Here is a 15,177-nt window from a genome sequence, read left to right on the forward strand (position 1 = left end):
CGTTAAGATTGAGTTAGTTTTAGGCAGTAATTTAGTGCGACTATATGCGCACGTAATTGTAATACATCCAATCGAAGATGTTTATAATATTTAATATAGAGTATCTTCCTTAGAAAACCTGTGTGCGACTCAAATTTTATTACATGTAAAGTGTCCATCCATTGTGCGAGGATTAACCCGCCTCATTCGAGAAAAATATTGAGAAATATTATTTTCTGACCAACTATTGCTAATACTATATGCATAAATTAGATCCTACGTTAGTGTCTTATTAAACATTTGATACTGAATTTTTAATTCTGCAATTTTGCAGTGTTTAATCAAATGGCGACTCAGAATCACATGTCAAGTGCAAAGGATTCATATGTCAATATTTGTAAGTATTTTCAGAAAAATCCAGCACTCACCTAAATGTCGCGAGACCCCAGTTTTCCATTGCACCCATCGAAAAGTCTGGAACCGCTACCAAATCCAATTTTGGTAGAACATAAGATTGATTTGTTTTCTCCTCCAAAAACTCCAGCATTCGTTGCGCCGCAATTTGTGCGTAGTCGCCATTTAGTGCCATATCGGGCCTACTCCATACATTAACTTTCGTGCCTGCATCTCTCACGGGTTTGAAATCGAATACAACAAATGCGACCACGTACGACGACATTTTCGGTGTTTCTGTAAATGTTTCCCACACACGACCTGTAACACTATGTACACAGGCGCGATCATTAATGTGTTATTAAACTGTTCAGTCAGCATTTAATGCGTTAACAACCTGCATTATTATACTATCCGTGGTCATTATTAACCCTTTAATTAACCGACAAGTCTCATATAAGTAATTTAATTAACTGAATAAGAAAACAACAATCTGTAGGTGTCTTCTGCTGCAGAATTTATAAGTCTCACGTATAATTTGGCTTCTTACTTATAACCCATTATTTGTAAATGGTAAAAACTATTATCTTATTCTTCATCGTATAATCAGTATAAATTATTCAATGTTGTTTCAACCTTAAGGATGTTGGATAATCGAAATTCCACTGTATTTGAACATCAGTGGAAATAAAATTAATTTTTAGGAATAATACACTTACTTGGATTCCCATGATTTCGCGCTGGGCATGTTACTTAGCGCAGTATAGGTGTCAGGCTTTTCGATGTTAATTATGAAAGATGCTTTGAATGCTGGCTCATCGAAGCAAGGGAACGCGTTTCTAGCGTAAGTGGCTTGGAATTGTGTCGTTGCCAACCAACTGGAGAAAAATCAATTGAATGCATCAAATACTGTACCTATCCGATTGTTTCATACTAAGTACTGGGAACAATTCATAGGGTTTCTCGTTAGCAATGAATTGAGGTTCGATTTCGATTAATATTTCGCATCTTTAATGAATGAAATTGACATTTGCAGTAAGTAATGCTTATGTCGTTGGTATCAACCAAATGAAATTGTTTTACGAAAATGTTGTGTGCGATTTCAAATATTGATTTAACGAAAAATGTTTTGGTAAAATTTTTATAAGCATCGTACATCAATCTCAATAAATGTTTGGTAGTTCTGGAAATTCTGTTGGACAGAGTTCTGGAACCTAAAAATATTCGCCAATGTCTGTACGACAAACGTTAAAATTATTGTTTTACTTACTGTATGTTTCCTTGACTATCACGATAATGACTTCGGTAGAAACCTTCCATATCATCGTTGAGCTGACCCGTGTAATCGATTTCAACAATAATATTTGTTTCCTTTATAAACTTCTTCATGAATATTGTAAGCATTTCAGTCTCCTTGTTCAAGTAAAAAGCACTCAATTCCAATTGCTCGCCTTTAGCTAAGTTCCCTTTACTAACGTACACCTTTACTTCCTTCACGTTAAGATTCTTACTGTTAACGACGATCCGTGATGTGAGTTGCAGACGTTTCATTTCGATTTCGACCTTTCCGAAGAAAGTGAAATTCCTTTCTTCGAAATACGGGGATAGGAAGACGTTGTATTTTATGGGGGAAAACAGTTTCGGCAAACGATAGTTGGATGATGGGTAGTTCTTTTCCATCCATTCGTGCAATTTAGGAATGTTCTTCTCGGCCCAAGACCACTCTTCATCCACAGCCGTTTTAAAAGAATCGTAGGAAGTTTCAAACGCTGAGTGTTCTCCAGCCAACCATGTGATGAGATCTAAATACTGTAATCAGAAAATTTTATTTTACTACTTATTTTTATTTATTATAATTATTTATTTATTTTGAATTATTAACATTGTTGTACGGTATAAATTGTTCAAACTTTGAAATTGATAAAAATTGTATAATTAACGCATTTGTGACCGCTAACGAGGATTCACGCCCTTGCAAATAGTTTTCTTTAGCGGGAAGTTCTTCGTTTCAAACAACAGATAATAACAAGACTAATATTTTGAAACAAATTTTCAGATTTGTATCCACTCAAATTTTCTTCATTTTCTGAGGCAATGAGTATTAGAAAAACTAAACATTTTCCGGTGGCTAATCGGTTAATATAAGGATTATAATTCGAGGAAACATTGCCTGTCTTTTTTCTAAGTACAAATTGTAGACAAAAATGTTAGTTTTATCAGGATAGCTAATTGGAAGCACAAATTCTGCAAGAATGTTTGTTGCATAATTACACAAATGTTATGGCTACGATATTAAAAGGTACCATCAAAAATTTTAGAAGAGTAAGGAATTAGAGGAAGAAACATGCCACGTGACTTTGAAAGAATATTATTTACCTTTGAATACAGTTCTTCGGTAGTTACTCTCTTTGCTAGACTGCTAACAATGATTTTGACTTGAGAATCGCCACCGTAGCTGTTAGAAATGCATCATATTAAAACTCGTATGGTCTTTTATATAAATTACGTTAACTCTATTAAAATATTTCTACTCACTATTGAATCATTTCATTATGGTGAGATTTAATAAATTCCATTACGACGTTAACACCGTCTAGACTAGCGTCGATTATGTTAGAAAATACAGTAGGACTGTCCTCATTTCGTATTTCGGAATCTTTCGTAATTGCCTTTTCGAGAAGCCTTCGGTTCAAGACAATAAATATTTTGGTGTAACTTTTGTACTGTATACAAGGTGATTCATAAACTCGTGTGCATATTCGAATTTAGATGTTAAAGTAAGTGAAGGAACGCCGTACAAATATATGATCTACATATTTCAGGTTTCAAGGTCTATATGGGCTCCACTAAATAACACAAAAATTGTATCTATAAAAGGTACAGTTGCTCTTACCAATAAGTATAAGGGACGTTGCTAAGCTGCTATAGAATTTATATAGAACATATAAATGTAAACGATTAATTTATCTGAGAAATTAAACCCACAAAACAAAAAGCAGAGTGATTCTATGAAATGACAGATATAAAGGATTAATCAAGTGTTTTGACAGTAGAATAAAGAAATATTGAAGAAATGTGTTTAATTATTTCAACTTGTGTCCGACAGGTTTGTTCATATGATGTTCTTGTTCTTATGTTGAGCCATTCTTTCAACTGTGAACATTTATTTACGAATCACTTTGTAGAGATGAAACTCTGAACTATATAGACTTACTCGTTAAGGAACTTCGCATTGGTTGTACAAGCTAACGATTGAAGGATTAACGGCTGATCCGCGGCGAGGTCTGTTTCAAAATATCTCGTCCATAAATGTGTCCAAGTTTTATTGTCATTTTGTTTAGCTGCTTCACAGTACGCGACCGCACGTAAATGTGGTTGAACTCTGGTCCTAAAGTTCAATTGAACATTTATTACAGTTTTGTCTTCAATTATTTAGTAATATGATATTGCATAATAAAAATATTGAACATTTGTAACTAACATTCCAAGACGATCCGCTTCTTGTCCGTATTTAATTAATGCCTTTTCTCTGCAATCACCGATGCCAACTTGACAAGCCCACTTGCGGACTTGCATTTTCAACAGAATTGTTACTTGTGGGTCGGTATATAAATCAGTGAATCCGTACTTATCATATATCGGACCAATAAGTCCGGTTAAATATTGCTACAACAAAAGATTGCATGCATATAAATGAAGCTTACGTTTACATACTTGTTGGTATTAAGTATAGAATTTCGGATTCTTGCAGTATTTAGTATAGATAACTCGAATTTTAGTATAGTAGTGTTAACACTGAGTGCATTAACATGTTGGACCGTGCTTTTATTGTTTCGCGTGATATATTATTGATATAATTTTAACAAACGTACACTACAACGCGACAGAGGAAACTACTTAGATAGTTCGTTTGGAAGTGTTTGTACCTATCACAAGTGATAGATAAAGTGTTAAGTGTAGACTGAGCATTTCTGAAATGTATAAATTTGTAAAGTAAGAAAGGACCCGCAAATGAAGATTATATCAAAAGACATGTGTTATACCTTAAAACCATTAAACGCGTCTCTCCCTTCGAAATGTCTACGTAAATGGGTTGCTCCAGTCAAGAATGCCTTCCATGGAACATAATCAAATTCAGTGGCCATATATTGTGTCGCGGATAGAACGATATCGTAATTAACTATGCCCTTTCTACCATAGTTCATTAAATCATCGATAATCGCGGCACGATTGATTTCATGCATTTCTCGGTATGATTTTCCTTTCAAGAAGGTAATTATTCGTTGCCAATAATCGTCGTCATAATTTACTCGATAGAATCCTGGAATCAAGCCCCAATTAGTATTTTAGAAAATAATTTAAGTTATAGGTCAATTAGGAAAAGCTAATTTCAACATATATGTATTGGATCTAAGATGGAAGTTTAGAAAAGATATTACTTCTTTAAAAAAGGATTTAAAATCATTTAATTATTTTAACATTAGTACCACATCGTTGAGTACGAAAGTAAAATTAAAGACTGTATTGAAGTTACGTATATTTAAAACACTTATTTCTTTGAAAACAGTAAATTTATTTCTTTTGCTTACCAGATTGCTGCACATTAAAAATGAACAAATGCTCTGATTTTTCGAAATTGATACTGCTTTCGCTAAGGGTAAGCCAATACTTCGGTGTTGTGTTATTGAAGTTTGGTTCATCGAGACTGGTCCATGTAATTGGAACATGCCAAATTTTGTTATCAGTTTCCTTCTGATCCATTAGGAATCTTTCCTGCTTCAAGTGAAGTAGCTTGTCCTTAATGCTGACATGAACCACGGGATATCCAGGCTGTGTAGTCCACGAGTTCATGATGACATCTATCGAATTTCGCATGTTGGTGTCTGTGATCTGATCTTTGATAGCATCGAACAAATCTTGTGGTGTGGCTACGTCGTATTGTCTGCAAAATTAATATTTCTATTGTCTGTGAGTGCCGTTTGTGAGAGAGCTGATTACAAGCCTATAGCAATCGATCAGTTTACATATTTTAACAAAACTTATTAACATGTATTTATTGAGGATCAGTTTAATTTATGTTTTAATTTGCGTGACACTATGTATAAATTAGTTAAAGAATTTCTCAATAAAGCTACTATATCCTTTTAATGATAACGAAAATAGAAATCAGGAATGAGTAATTTTGATCCATCTAATCGTTTCAGTGTCAAACAGAGTTATTCGATACACAAAAACAAATTTTTCTTCAAATTTTTCAGGATTTTGTTCTTTTATAGAAATGAATCAAAAGGATGCATTTTTACTTATTTAAAATTTTAAAACATATTTTTTACAAATTGGTTATTGAATACTCCTTTTTAAATAAATTATTATATGCTTAATAGAAATAATGTTATGCCGAATATTGTAATTGTTATTGTAATTCATTTATTTGAAGTAGATCTCCTGTACGCAAAAAACTAAACGATTGCGTATTCATAATCTAACATGGTGTCTATTTTATCTGCGACTTACCGCTTAGCGAGGTAATTCTGAAGAGACTTGAAGAACACATTATCTCCAAACGACGCTCTCACCATTCGTATCACGCTGGCCGCTTTAGCGTAAGATATTGTGTCGAACATTGCTCGAATTTCTGCTGGGCTCTCTACATCATGTGTCATGGCATGGCTGGATGAAGAACTGTCCACGTTAAGAGCCGTGTGAAGATGGTCCACCACAAATTGAGACTCGAGTCCCCAAGACGGCCGTATCTATTAATTAAATTATTATTTTTCGATTACGGACAGAGATCGTTTACGTTATTAAACCTTCACCTTGCGATTCCTTTCGCAAGTGTTCTTTTTGAATCTCCATTATTCTTAATGATTAAGTAAAAAGAAAGAGTTTAACGTTCATCACAAGTTTAAGTTTACCACAAAACTTGGTTACTGTTCCACTCGATATTAGAAAGCAAGAGGTTAACAAAGTGAACGAAGTAATAATGTTGAATAACATTATAAAGATAAAGCCACTAATAGTGCAAAAATATGAATTATTAAATGTACCAATGAATAATTTTGTTTATTGTTTAATAACGTGGATTATGACGTATTTCATATTTTCTGAATTTTTGGTTTAACTAAGGTAATAAACATCTTGCAATTATACTGAGGATTTCACTTTTTTAAAGCTAGTAACAGTAATTGATTGATTATCGAAGCATTTGAAATTGGGTTTATCGCATGCAAAATATTCCGAAGGAGGTCAATTTCTATGGGCTTGAGCGTATTGAAACGGTTACGTAAATGTGCAGTGAAAGAGAATGGAAAACGGTATTTTTTATCACTATATTGCAATTATAGTAATAATTTTATCGTTTCTTTAATAGTGGGATCTAATTTTGAAGTCGAATATTATTTTAAAGGGACCTTGTAAGTAAGAAATGATATTTCGCTAAGAATAATTGTCTAATTCGAAATATTATATAATACTTGGAATACAGTCGTAAAAATAATAGTAATCAAAGCATTAAGTTTTGAACGAAATGTGTCTAGTACTTACAGTGGCGGTTCCAAAGTACTGGAAATATCTAGCAAAACCCTCATTTAACCAGATATAATTCCACCAAGCAGGGCTGACCATATCTCCGAACCACTGGTGGGCGATTTCATGGGTTATAACATTAGTTATACTCTGTTTAGTCAACCGGGTGGATTCAAGAGGCAAGTACAGCAAATTCCTTTCTTTGTAAGTCAGCAAACCCCAATTTTCCATTGCCCCTGATGCAAAGTCTGGCAGGGCTACCATGTCGAGCTTGATAAGTTGGTAGGGACTATTCAGTGCGTTTTCGAAAAATCGTACCACCGGTTCCATAACGGACAAAGGGTATTGTGTTTGATCAATCGCTGTCGGTCTGGCCCAAACTGTGTAAATTCCACTGTCAGTTTCACCATGAAAATCAGAAACAACCAAGGCTACCAGATAAGTAGACATTTTGGGCGTTTCTACAAAGGTTATTGTTTTCTTTTCGTTTCTGTAAGATAACCAAACAATTGAATAATATTTAGTCATTTAGCATTTATCATCAATGAAAATATAACCATCTATGAATATTTTGTGTATAATTATATAATGATATATTATTTCTATATAAAACTCCAATTGTTGAGTCCAATAATTAGATATGTGTGTATCAAAATTGTTAGGTATATATTATTATACATAATATTAATTGGATCGTGTCTATATTTATGTGTTTACATTATAATTCAATTCTACTAGCATTGAAAAGATTCTTGACTCGCATATGATATAAGATTTCACTATGTTTGATTTAGTTAAATAGAATTTTAATTATTAAACGAAATTTAGTTGAAAATGGAACTTTCGTAATTTTTTTAGAAAGCAATATCACTTAAACTATTAAATTAAATATCACCTGTACGTTTACTTTCAACCACGAATCTTTACAAAAAAAAAAAATGATTTTATTTGATTGCGGAAAGATCAACTGAGGTTTATTTTTATAAAGTTTCGCTTTAAATCTTATTCTAGCATTTGACTCGATACCGTAGGACGAATGACTAACGATAGAACTACCTAGCGATTAACGATTAATTGATTTTTTTTTAGTTTCTTTATACAGTCATAGTATTCGAGTGACGTTACTTCTTTTATAATCATTTCAGGTATATAACACCTCTAAGGCATCAATAATTGCGAAATAAGTAATCTGGCAATCGCCATTTTAACGGGTGTGGTAATTTAGTGTTGAAAAGTATATAATGTTACTTAATACGAGTAGTAATGCACATGTAATAATTTCGAAATGTCTGTAGCTGAGTTAAATCCATATAGAACACATTATTTTCATAAAATCTAATCGGCCAAAGAATTTCAAATGACGTGGACTAAGTTATCCGCTGCGAAAGTGTTAACATAATCAGGATTACACTTTAGTAAAAAATTACTTACTTGTGTTTCACTATAGTATCGATCCTCGTATTACTAATCGCGTTATAGTCTTTCGGAACAGTTACCCTCATCGTGAACTTTGCTTTCAACGCCGGCTCGTCAAAGCACGGGAACATTTCTCTAGCACCTACTGGCTCCATGTGAGTGGCAGCTAAGAACCTGTGACATAAACAAAAATTGTTAAATTTAATGTTAATAATATTCTGTACTCGGAGTGATGCAATCTAACGGAATATCATCAGATAATTACGGGAGAGATAGATGGCAGTAAGGGATAGACGGCACTTTAATTTCCTTGTGTAAATAATTAATAAAATTATTATTACTATAGATGTTTCTCCGTTTGCAATTTGAATTATGTTTGAACATTTTGCAAGAAGGCAAACGATGTTCGTTTAGAATCGAATTAGAATGTTCAAATCTGGTGTTGTTTTCTTTTTGTTCCCGAAGTATATATTTTAGTACCAAAATTTACAGCTATGCAACGTTATATACCAACCTCATGTCAATCATGATTTCATTTAATTATCGAGATAAAATTCTTATCATTAAGTTTTTCCTAACAAAAACTTTTCGATTGTGTAAAAGAAATAAATTATTACCTTCAATTTAAATAAATTAATATTGTTTAATACGCTCTTTTATAAATTTTTCGAGTATGTGTGTGTCAGGGAACTGTGCATTAATCGGTCAAATATCAAATTTTATAATCTTGATGTATAAAATCAAGAGACGACAAATTGCGTCTTCAGTGCAAAGAATTAATTTCTGTGTACTATAAAGTTTAATCATTACCTTTTCTTGCCCATATCGTCCGCATACCAGCTTCTATAAAATCCACGCATCCTGTCGTTCAGCGTGCCTTCAAAATCAACTACAATATCCACTTTTTCCCCAACTGTCAATTCTTCGTCAAACGCTATGGTCAAGAAATCGTATTTGTTGCTCGTGCTGTAGCGCGTATTGAGTTTCTTATTCTCCACAAAAACGGAAATATCTTTGTGGACCAGATTCGAGGAATGTAAAACGATGGATTTCGTCCTTTCTTTGATTTGTGCTGCAATTTTCACTGATCCAGAGAATGTAAATTGGTTTCCACCCTCTTCGATGTTTGGTTCGACATCGATGAAATACGTTAAAGGTACTACGTTCTTGGGCAATCGATAACCAGTTTCGATGTCTCTTTCGTTTCTGTTGTTGTAATCGTTTATCCAAGTTTTTATTTCATCCTTGAACGAGTTGAACTGGAGTAATTCGTATTTTGCAATATCCAGAGAATTATTCAGAGAACCCATGATATCTTTGAACTCCGATTGGTGGTTGTTGATTAGGTCTTCGAATTTGTCAACAGACTGTTGTGTTGAGAACCCTTGCGACGCAGATGACAAGATGCTAGTGATCGTGTCTGTTCCATTGTAACTAGAACAATTACGGTGTCCTTGTTGAGTATTGTCATTTGATTAATTATTACCATTTGATACTTATTATTTACTTATTTCAAAGGACATTTATTACAGCAAAATGAGAGTCTCGATACTTTATTGATTCCAGCTTCACAGAAATGAAAATTCTTTTCGCAAAAATGATCCAAAAGGAGTACGAAATAGTATACGTGACAAATAACGTTTTAAACTGCTACTTCCGTTTGAATGATAAATCTTGATATTCGATGAAAGAAAGAAATGAAGAGTGTTTCCAGCAGATTAATTTTGCCAAATAAGTTTAAATATTCCTTCTTTTAGGAAAGTTTCTTAGTTACTTATATTTTTCGCCGTTTAAAAATCATTCGTTTTAAATGTCATTTACAATTGGTAATATAAAGTTGCGAAGACTAACGCATCCAAATTGGAAAAAATGGTAAAAGTTTGCGGTTGAATTTTTCGAAGAAAATAGGAAAGCTTTTATAAAAGCAATTTTATTACGAAGATTGTATTGAGAAAGGATGGATGACGTTCGTGAATACTAATTTATGTAATATAAGGCGAAGTAAGAATTCATTCTTTTTGTTCTTCTGCGCGAAATATTCTAATACATACTATTCCTTCATCTCTGCATGGTGCTTGTCCACGAAATTCAAAGTAAACACAGCACCGTCGTATCCGGAGCCAGAAACTGCAGAGAACACGGATGTACTGTCTTGTTTGCGAATTCTATTTTTTTCAAAGCTCGTAAGTGCACTCAAGAGGTATCTGAAAATGACGTTCAAGAGAAATTAATTATATTGGGAAAGAAACTGATTAACTAATGTCACTGTCATTTCTAACTTGACCGCTGCTTTCATGCTATTTTCATTGTTATAATTGTTATTCGCAATTAATTATTATTAATGCAATTATAACGTAGTTACTTATTTAATTATTTATTTTTATAGTAAGTTTCCGTGCAATACTTGTTAAGTGTACCAAACGGATTTTAAATACATTTAATAAAATATAAGTACGATGAAAATTGTGTATAAATTGTGATGTAAATCTGCTTTGTACCTTCCGTTATTCTTTTTAATGTAGAAGTTTTTATTATAAGAGAAACTACTAATTTTTACCTTTCCAAAAGACTGGAATCTCGAGTGCAGCCAAGAGCTTGCAGTATGACTGCTTGTTCAGATGCTGAATTTGAATTATAATATTGTTCCCATAAAAATTCCCAATCAGCTTTCGTTCCATGCCTGATAGCAGTGCAATAAGCAGCAGGTCTCTGGTTCGGTTTAATTCTGCAAATATATGGAAATATATTTATAGCGAAGAAGCATTGTCATCTTCAACGTATTCAAAAAGTACGATTTTTTAACGACTATCTTGTTTAGTGAAAGGAAAATCATGCGTAATTCAGGTGCAACATTTAGAAGGAATATTTGTTCGATACTTCGGAAACAGAGATGTAAGAGTTTAACTCGTTTATAAATATGAAGTATGAGGACAATTAATTTGAATTGAAAATTGTATTTAATTGATTGTCGGAATTAATCCGAATTAATAATTGATTAATAGTGAAGGTAATTGAATTTAGAACTTAAAACCGAGAAATATTTACGAAACTTGTAACTCAATGTTTCTTATGTTATAAAGTAACAAGAATACTGTGCTATTCGTAATATTACAACTCACGTTGAATTTTTAGTCGATTTCCACATTTGGAATTTTTTGGTGAAGGTTTGTACACATCCTTCGTGCCCATAATTGCAAGCCCATTTATTCAGTTCACTTCTCAACTGTACAGTTAATCTGTCGTCATCGGGACGCTCGTCGAAACCAAGCTTCTTGTATATGTCTCCAATGAGTGTCAACACAAAGTTCTACAATAATTCGTTAAAGAAATTATAATCTCCTTTAGAAAGTGTCATTTCAATCCGAAATGGTATGATACACGTATATACAAGCATTAAATATAGTCGGGTTTCTTTTTAAAAAGATTTTATACAACACATTGTATTATATTTAATGCTCAATCAGTGGTTCGAAGGTAGCATGTCAAGAGTCAGTCAATATTAGTTTTGATATGAAACAGTATTTTCATTACACACATTTTGTACAACACTTCTCAATTTCCCGTTTTTCGTCTGTTTCAACTAAATGAAATTTCGTTTGTTAAATGCAATTACATAATCATTTGTTTTGGAAATGGCGGAAGTCTGACCATGTGTCTATGAAGAGATAATGATCTATTTAATTATCAAAAGACCTGTTTCTATGATCAATTTATCAGGATTTTTAATCCATATAAATTCAAACACTTGAAAGTAAGATAAGTGGGACATTAATATTAAATATATGAGTGTATGTTCAAGTTTTTTGTTACGATCAATGCATTGGTGTAAATGAGGTGGTTTCGACTTATTTAGGGTTAATAAATTATCAAATTGTTGGTGTAGTTGATCATATTTCTTAATATAAGAATCTTAAGTTAGTAATAAGGTAATCTCAATATAAATTATGTAATTATAAAGTATTGTAGAATTATCGTAACAAACCTTAAATAGCTCATAATATTCGTTATGTCCAGAAAACCTCCGGTCGAGATAAGTTAATCCGGAGAACGCCGACTTAAAGGGCAAGTAATTCGTTTCTTGTTTTATATACTGCAAACCATCCAATGCAGTTTTATAGTCCAGCAACCCACTTCTCGGCAAATTCAGCAAATCGTCAACGATTGCTGCTCTATTAACGTCGCTTATACTTTCATAATTCGTGCTGTTTAATACGTCAATGATACGATACCAAGAGGCTTTATCGTAAGTTACTCTGTAGAAACCTATGAAAGTCATTTCCAATTATGATTACAGGTATAAGTGAGAAGAAGTAATGAATTCAGTATTCAAAAATAACAATTAAAGTACGGATTCTAATACGTTTGTGGAGAAGTTGGAAGTTTAAAATTGTACAGTATTTTCTCAATGGGAGAAAGTGTATACAATATCTAAAGTAGTAGTTAGAAAAAAAAAACATTTTCCATTGTAAATTCGTTTTTATAATTATATTTAAAAAATTTCTAATTTGCATAGAGATCCGCAGTTTGCTAAAAACATGTAGAAAATTTCTGATTTTATTAATTGAAAGTGTCATTACTGTTCTAAATAAATAAATAAATTATTATGAAATCGTAAAATAGAATAATATTGTGACAGTGTAAAAGAAAATTATACTGAATAGTAATACATAAGTACTTGTGTAATTCTATTACTGTATGTTGACACAATAAGTTCTACTACTATAAGTACTATTTAATATGTTGAGTTTCATTTGTAAAAATCCAAAAACCTTAAAGTGATCTTGACATACATGTATAAATATGAATTCGACTTTGAATTACCTTCATTTTGTTGCCTATCGTTATTTGCAGCTTGATTTTCATTAACAATCAAAATAAAACTGATTATTAAGAATACTAGTCGCGAAGCACTCATCATAAGGTTTCAATAATTTAAACCCGTAATAATATGAAATATTTATATCTACGATAGTTTTCGCAATCTGTTAAAAGTGGAAGTGTACACCATCATTTGACGGAAATGGCACAGCTCGAGGATTGTTACTATAGTTTCTTATATATATACGGTCTCCAAAATTGTGAAGTATCCATATCTCGTAGTTTTCAGAATACGGGGGGCGTGAAGTATTATACCAAAATCGGAGGGAATATCAAGATACTTTTATCAAATGCAAGAACGACATAATTGATTAAATATGCGAATATTCATAATTTTAAAAATCACATATTTCTTGTTATAAGTGAGGTACATACATGATGTATAGCTTAATATAATTTTTTATAGTTGTAATTCATTATTTTGAAATTTTCATTTGTTGATCTGTATCATTTTTTGTTATTTACAACTAGTCTGATACAGAGTATAGTTGTTCTAATGTAGGAATGTTGCAAAACTCTTTTAATATGTTTAGTATGTATCATATATTTTTGTTTCACTGGATTCATATAGTAGGCAAGTATATTAATTCTTAGATTTCTATTGGTTCATTAACTAATACTCAAATGATACATAATAATATTGTATTATGGTAATAATCATAGCGATTAATCTTGTCTAAATAATATCTTCCAGTATTAACATTTGTATTGATATATTAACTTATCAATGTATGTAAAAAAGAATATATATCTTCTTATCATTAAATACTTAATATAAATACAGTCGTAGTCAACTAATAGTTGCACGTTTTGATTCAATGTTGTGTGTTCATGTTTCATGTGTAATATACTCATTTCCAGCAATAGATATTTTTATCAATAAGCTTCTTTCACTTAAACTTCATATCTTAGATTCATTGGTAGATATCGTTGATTAGATATCATGTGACAGATATCATCTGTGTATGTGTGTGACAAATACAGTATCAGATACATACATTAATTTGAAAATAGTTCAACCAATTTACGGGTATTTATCTATTTAAATTGATATTCGTTCATTTAAATTTCGGAAATTAAAAGTTTAAAAGTAGACAATTAGGGTACACGTTTGCGTATGTAACTCCATCAATCAAAATCAACCCAAAAATTTACAAAATAATGTTTAAAAAATTCAATATCAGTCAAACTGACTCGTTTCGTAAATCTAATATTGATAAATCTTTATTTTTCATTGTCTGTTTCATAAAACATGCTACGTTGATATTGCAAAATTGTTATGGCTGCTAATTCAGTAATCAACGTCGTATATAACCCTTATCATTTCAACTGGTAGCAGTGCTACCAAGCGCAAGTCAACACTGTACTTCAACTCACAGTGCTACTAGATTGACAAGGGTTAAAGCCTGTTTAAATTTTGTGTTCCTTGTCATTAATTTGTTATAATTTATATTTCATTTATATTTGATAGCATTCTAAAAATATATAACCTTGGATTTGACACAACCTATAGCATCATTTTCTGTGAAGAATTCTGGCATAAATTCTGTAGCACATTCACAAATAATCTTTTAAATTGAAATCTTATCTGGCAGTGAAATTTTTAAGATTTTTGAAAATATTGAAATTATCAATAAGTAAATTAATTTTCAATTATATGGCAATTTTTTAAAGTGGCTCACGCTTGGACGTCCCATCCGGGGGCGCGTGCCACCGGTGGTTCACACTAAAATATCACACGGTGTGTACCATTGATGGATTACATAGTTAGTAGATTATATAGTTGAAAATTAAATTACTTGTTGGTAATTTCAGTATTTTCAAAAACGTTAAGAATTTAGCCTCCAAGTGGAGAACAGTGTGAATTACAGAGCTGGTATGGACGTGATAAATCATTTGAGTCGAAACCAATTCTACATTTATATTTTATCTAATCTTAATAAACACTGTTTTCTCTTTCCTGTTATGTACTTTTCATACCTTTTT

At 32.0% G+C, this 15,177-nt stretch overlaps 1 protein-coding gene across 3 annotated transcripts in view; it reads right to left on the reverse strand.

Annotated features, from left to right (window-relative positions):
• LOC116432051 (uncharacterized) overlaps positions 1–15,177 on the reverse strand; it is a 32,056-nt gene that overhangs the window by 5,345 nt on the left and 11,534 nt on the right. For all 3 annotated transcript variants that reach the window (XM_076371696.1, XM_076371703.1, XM_076371710.1), the window contains 17 exons: positions 12,296–12,576; positions 11,433–11,620; positions 10,871–11,038; positions 10,365–10,517; positions 9,124–9,747; positions 8,329–8,487; positions 6,916–7,387; positions 5,887–6,125; positions 4,962–5,314; positions 4,416–4,693; positions 3,854–4,038; positions 3,587–3,760; positions 2,908–3,054; positions 2,749–2,827; positions 1,643–2,181; positions 1,092–1,250; positions 408–701 (listed from right to left, as the gene is read on the reverse strand). In XM_076371696.1, the coding sequence (XP_076227811.1) occupies positions 408–701; positions 1,092–1,250; positions 1,643–2,181; positions 2,749–2,827; positions 2,908–3,054; positions 3,587–3,760; positions 3,854–4,038; positions 4,416–4,693; positions 4,962–5,314; positions 5,887–6,125; positions 6,916–7,387; positions 8,329–8,487; positions 9,124–9,747; positions 10,365–10,517; positions 10,871–11,038; positions 11,433–11,620; positions 12,296–12,576 (4,492 nt within the window). The remainder of the gene's footprint in view (positions 1–407; positions 702–1,091; positions 1,251–1,642; positions 2,182–2,748; positions 2,828–2,907; positions 3,055–3,586; positions 3,761–3,853; positions 4,039–4,415; positions 4,694–4,961; positions 5,315–5,886; positions 6,126–6,915; positions 7,388–8,328; positions 8,488–9,123; positions 9,748–10,364; positions 10,518–10,870; positions 11,039–11,432; positions 11,621–12,295; positions 12,577–15,177) is intronic.

Source organism: Nomia melanderi, chromosome 1 (assembly GCF_051020985.1).
Source record: "Nomia melanderi isolate GNS246 chromosome 1, iyNomMela1, whole genome shotgun sequence".
NCBI classification, from domain to species: Eukaryota; Metazoa; Arthropoda; class Insecta; order Hymenoptera; family Halictidae; genus Nomia; species Nomia melanderi.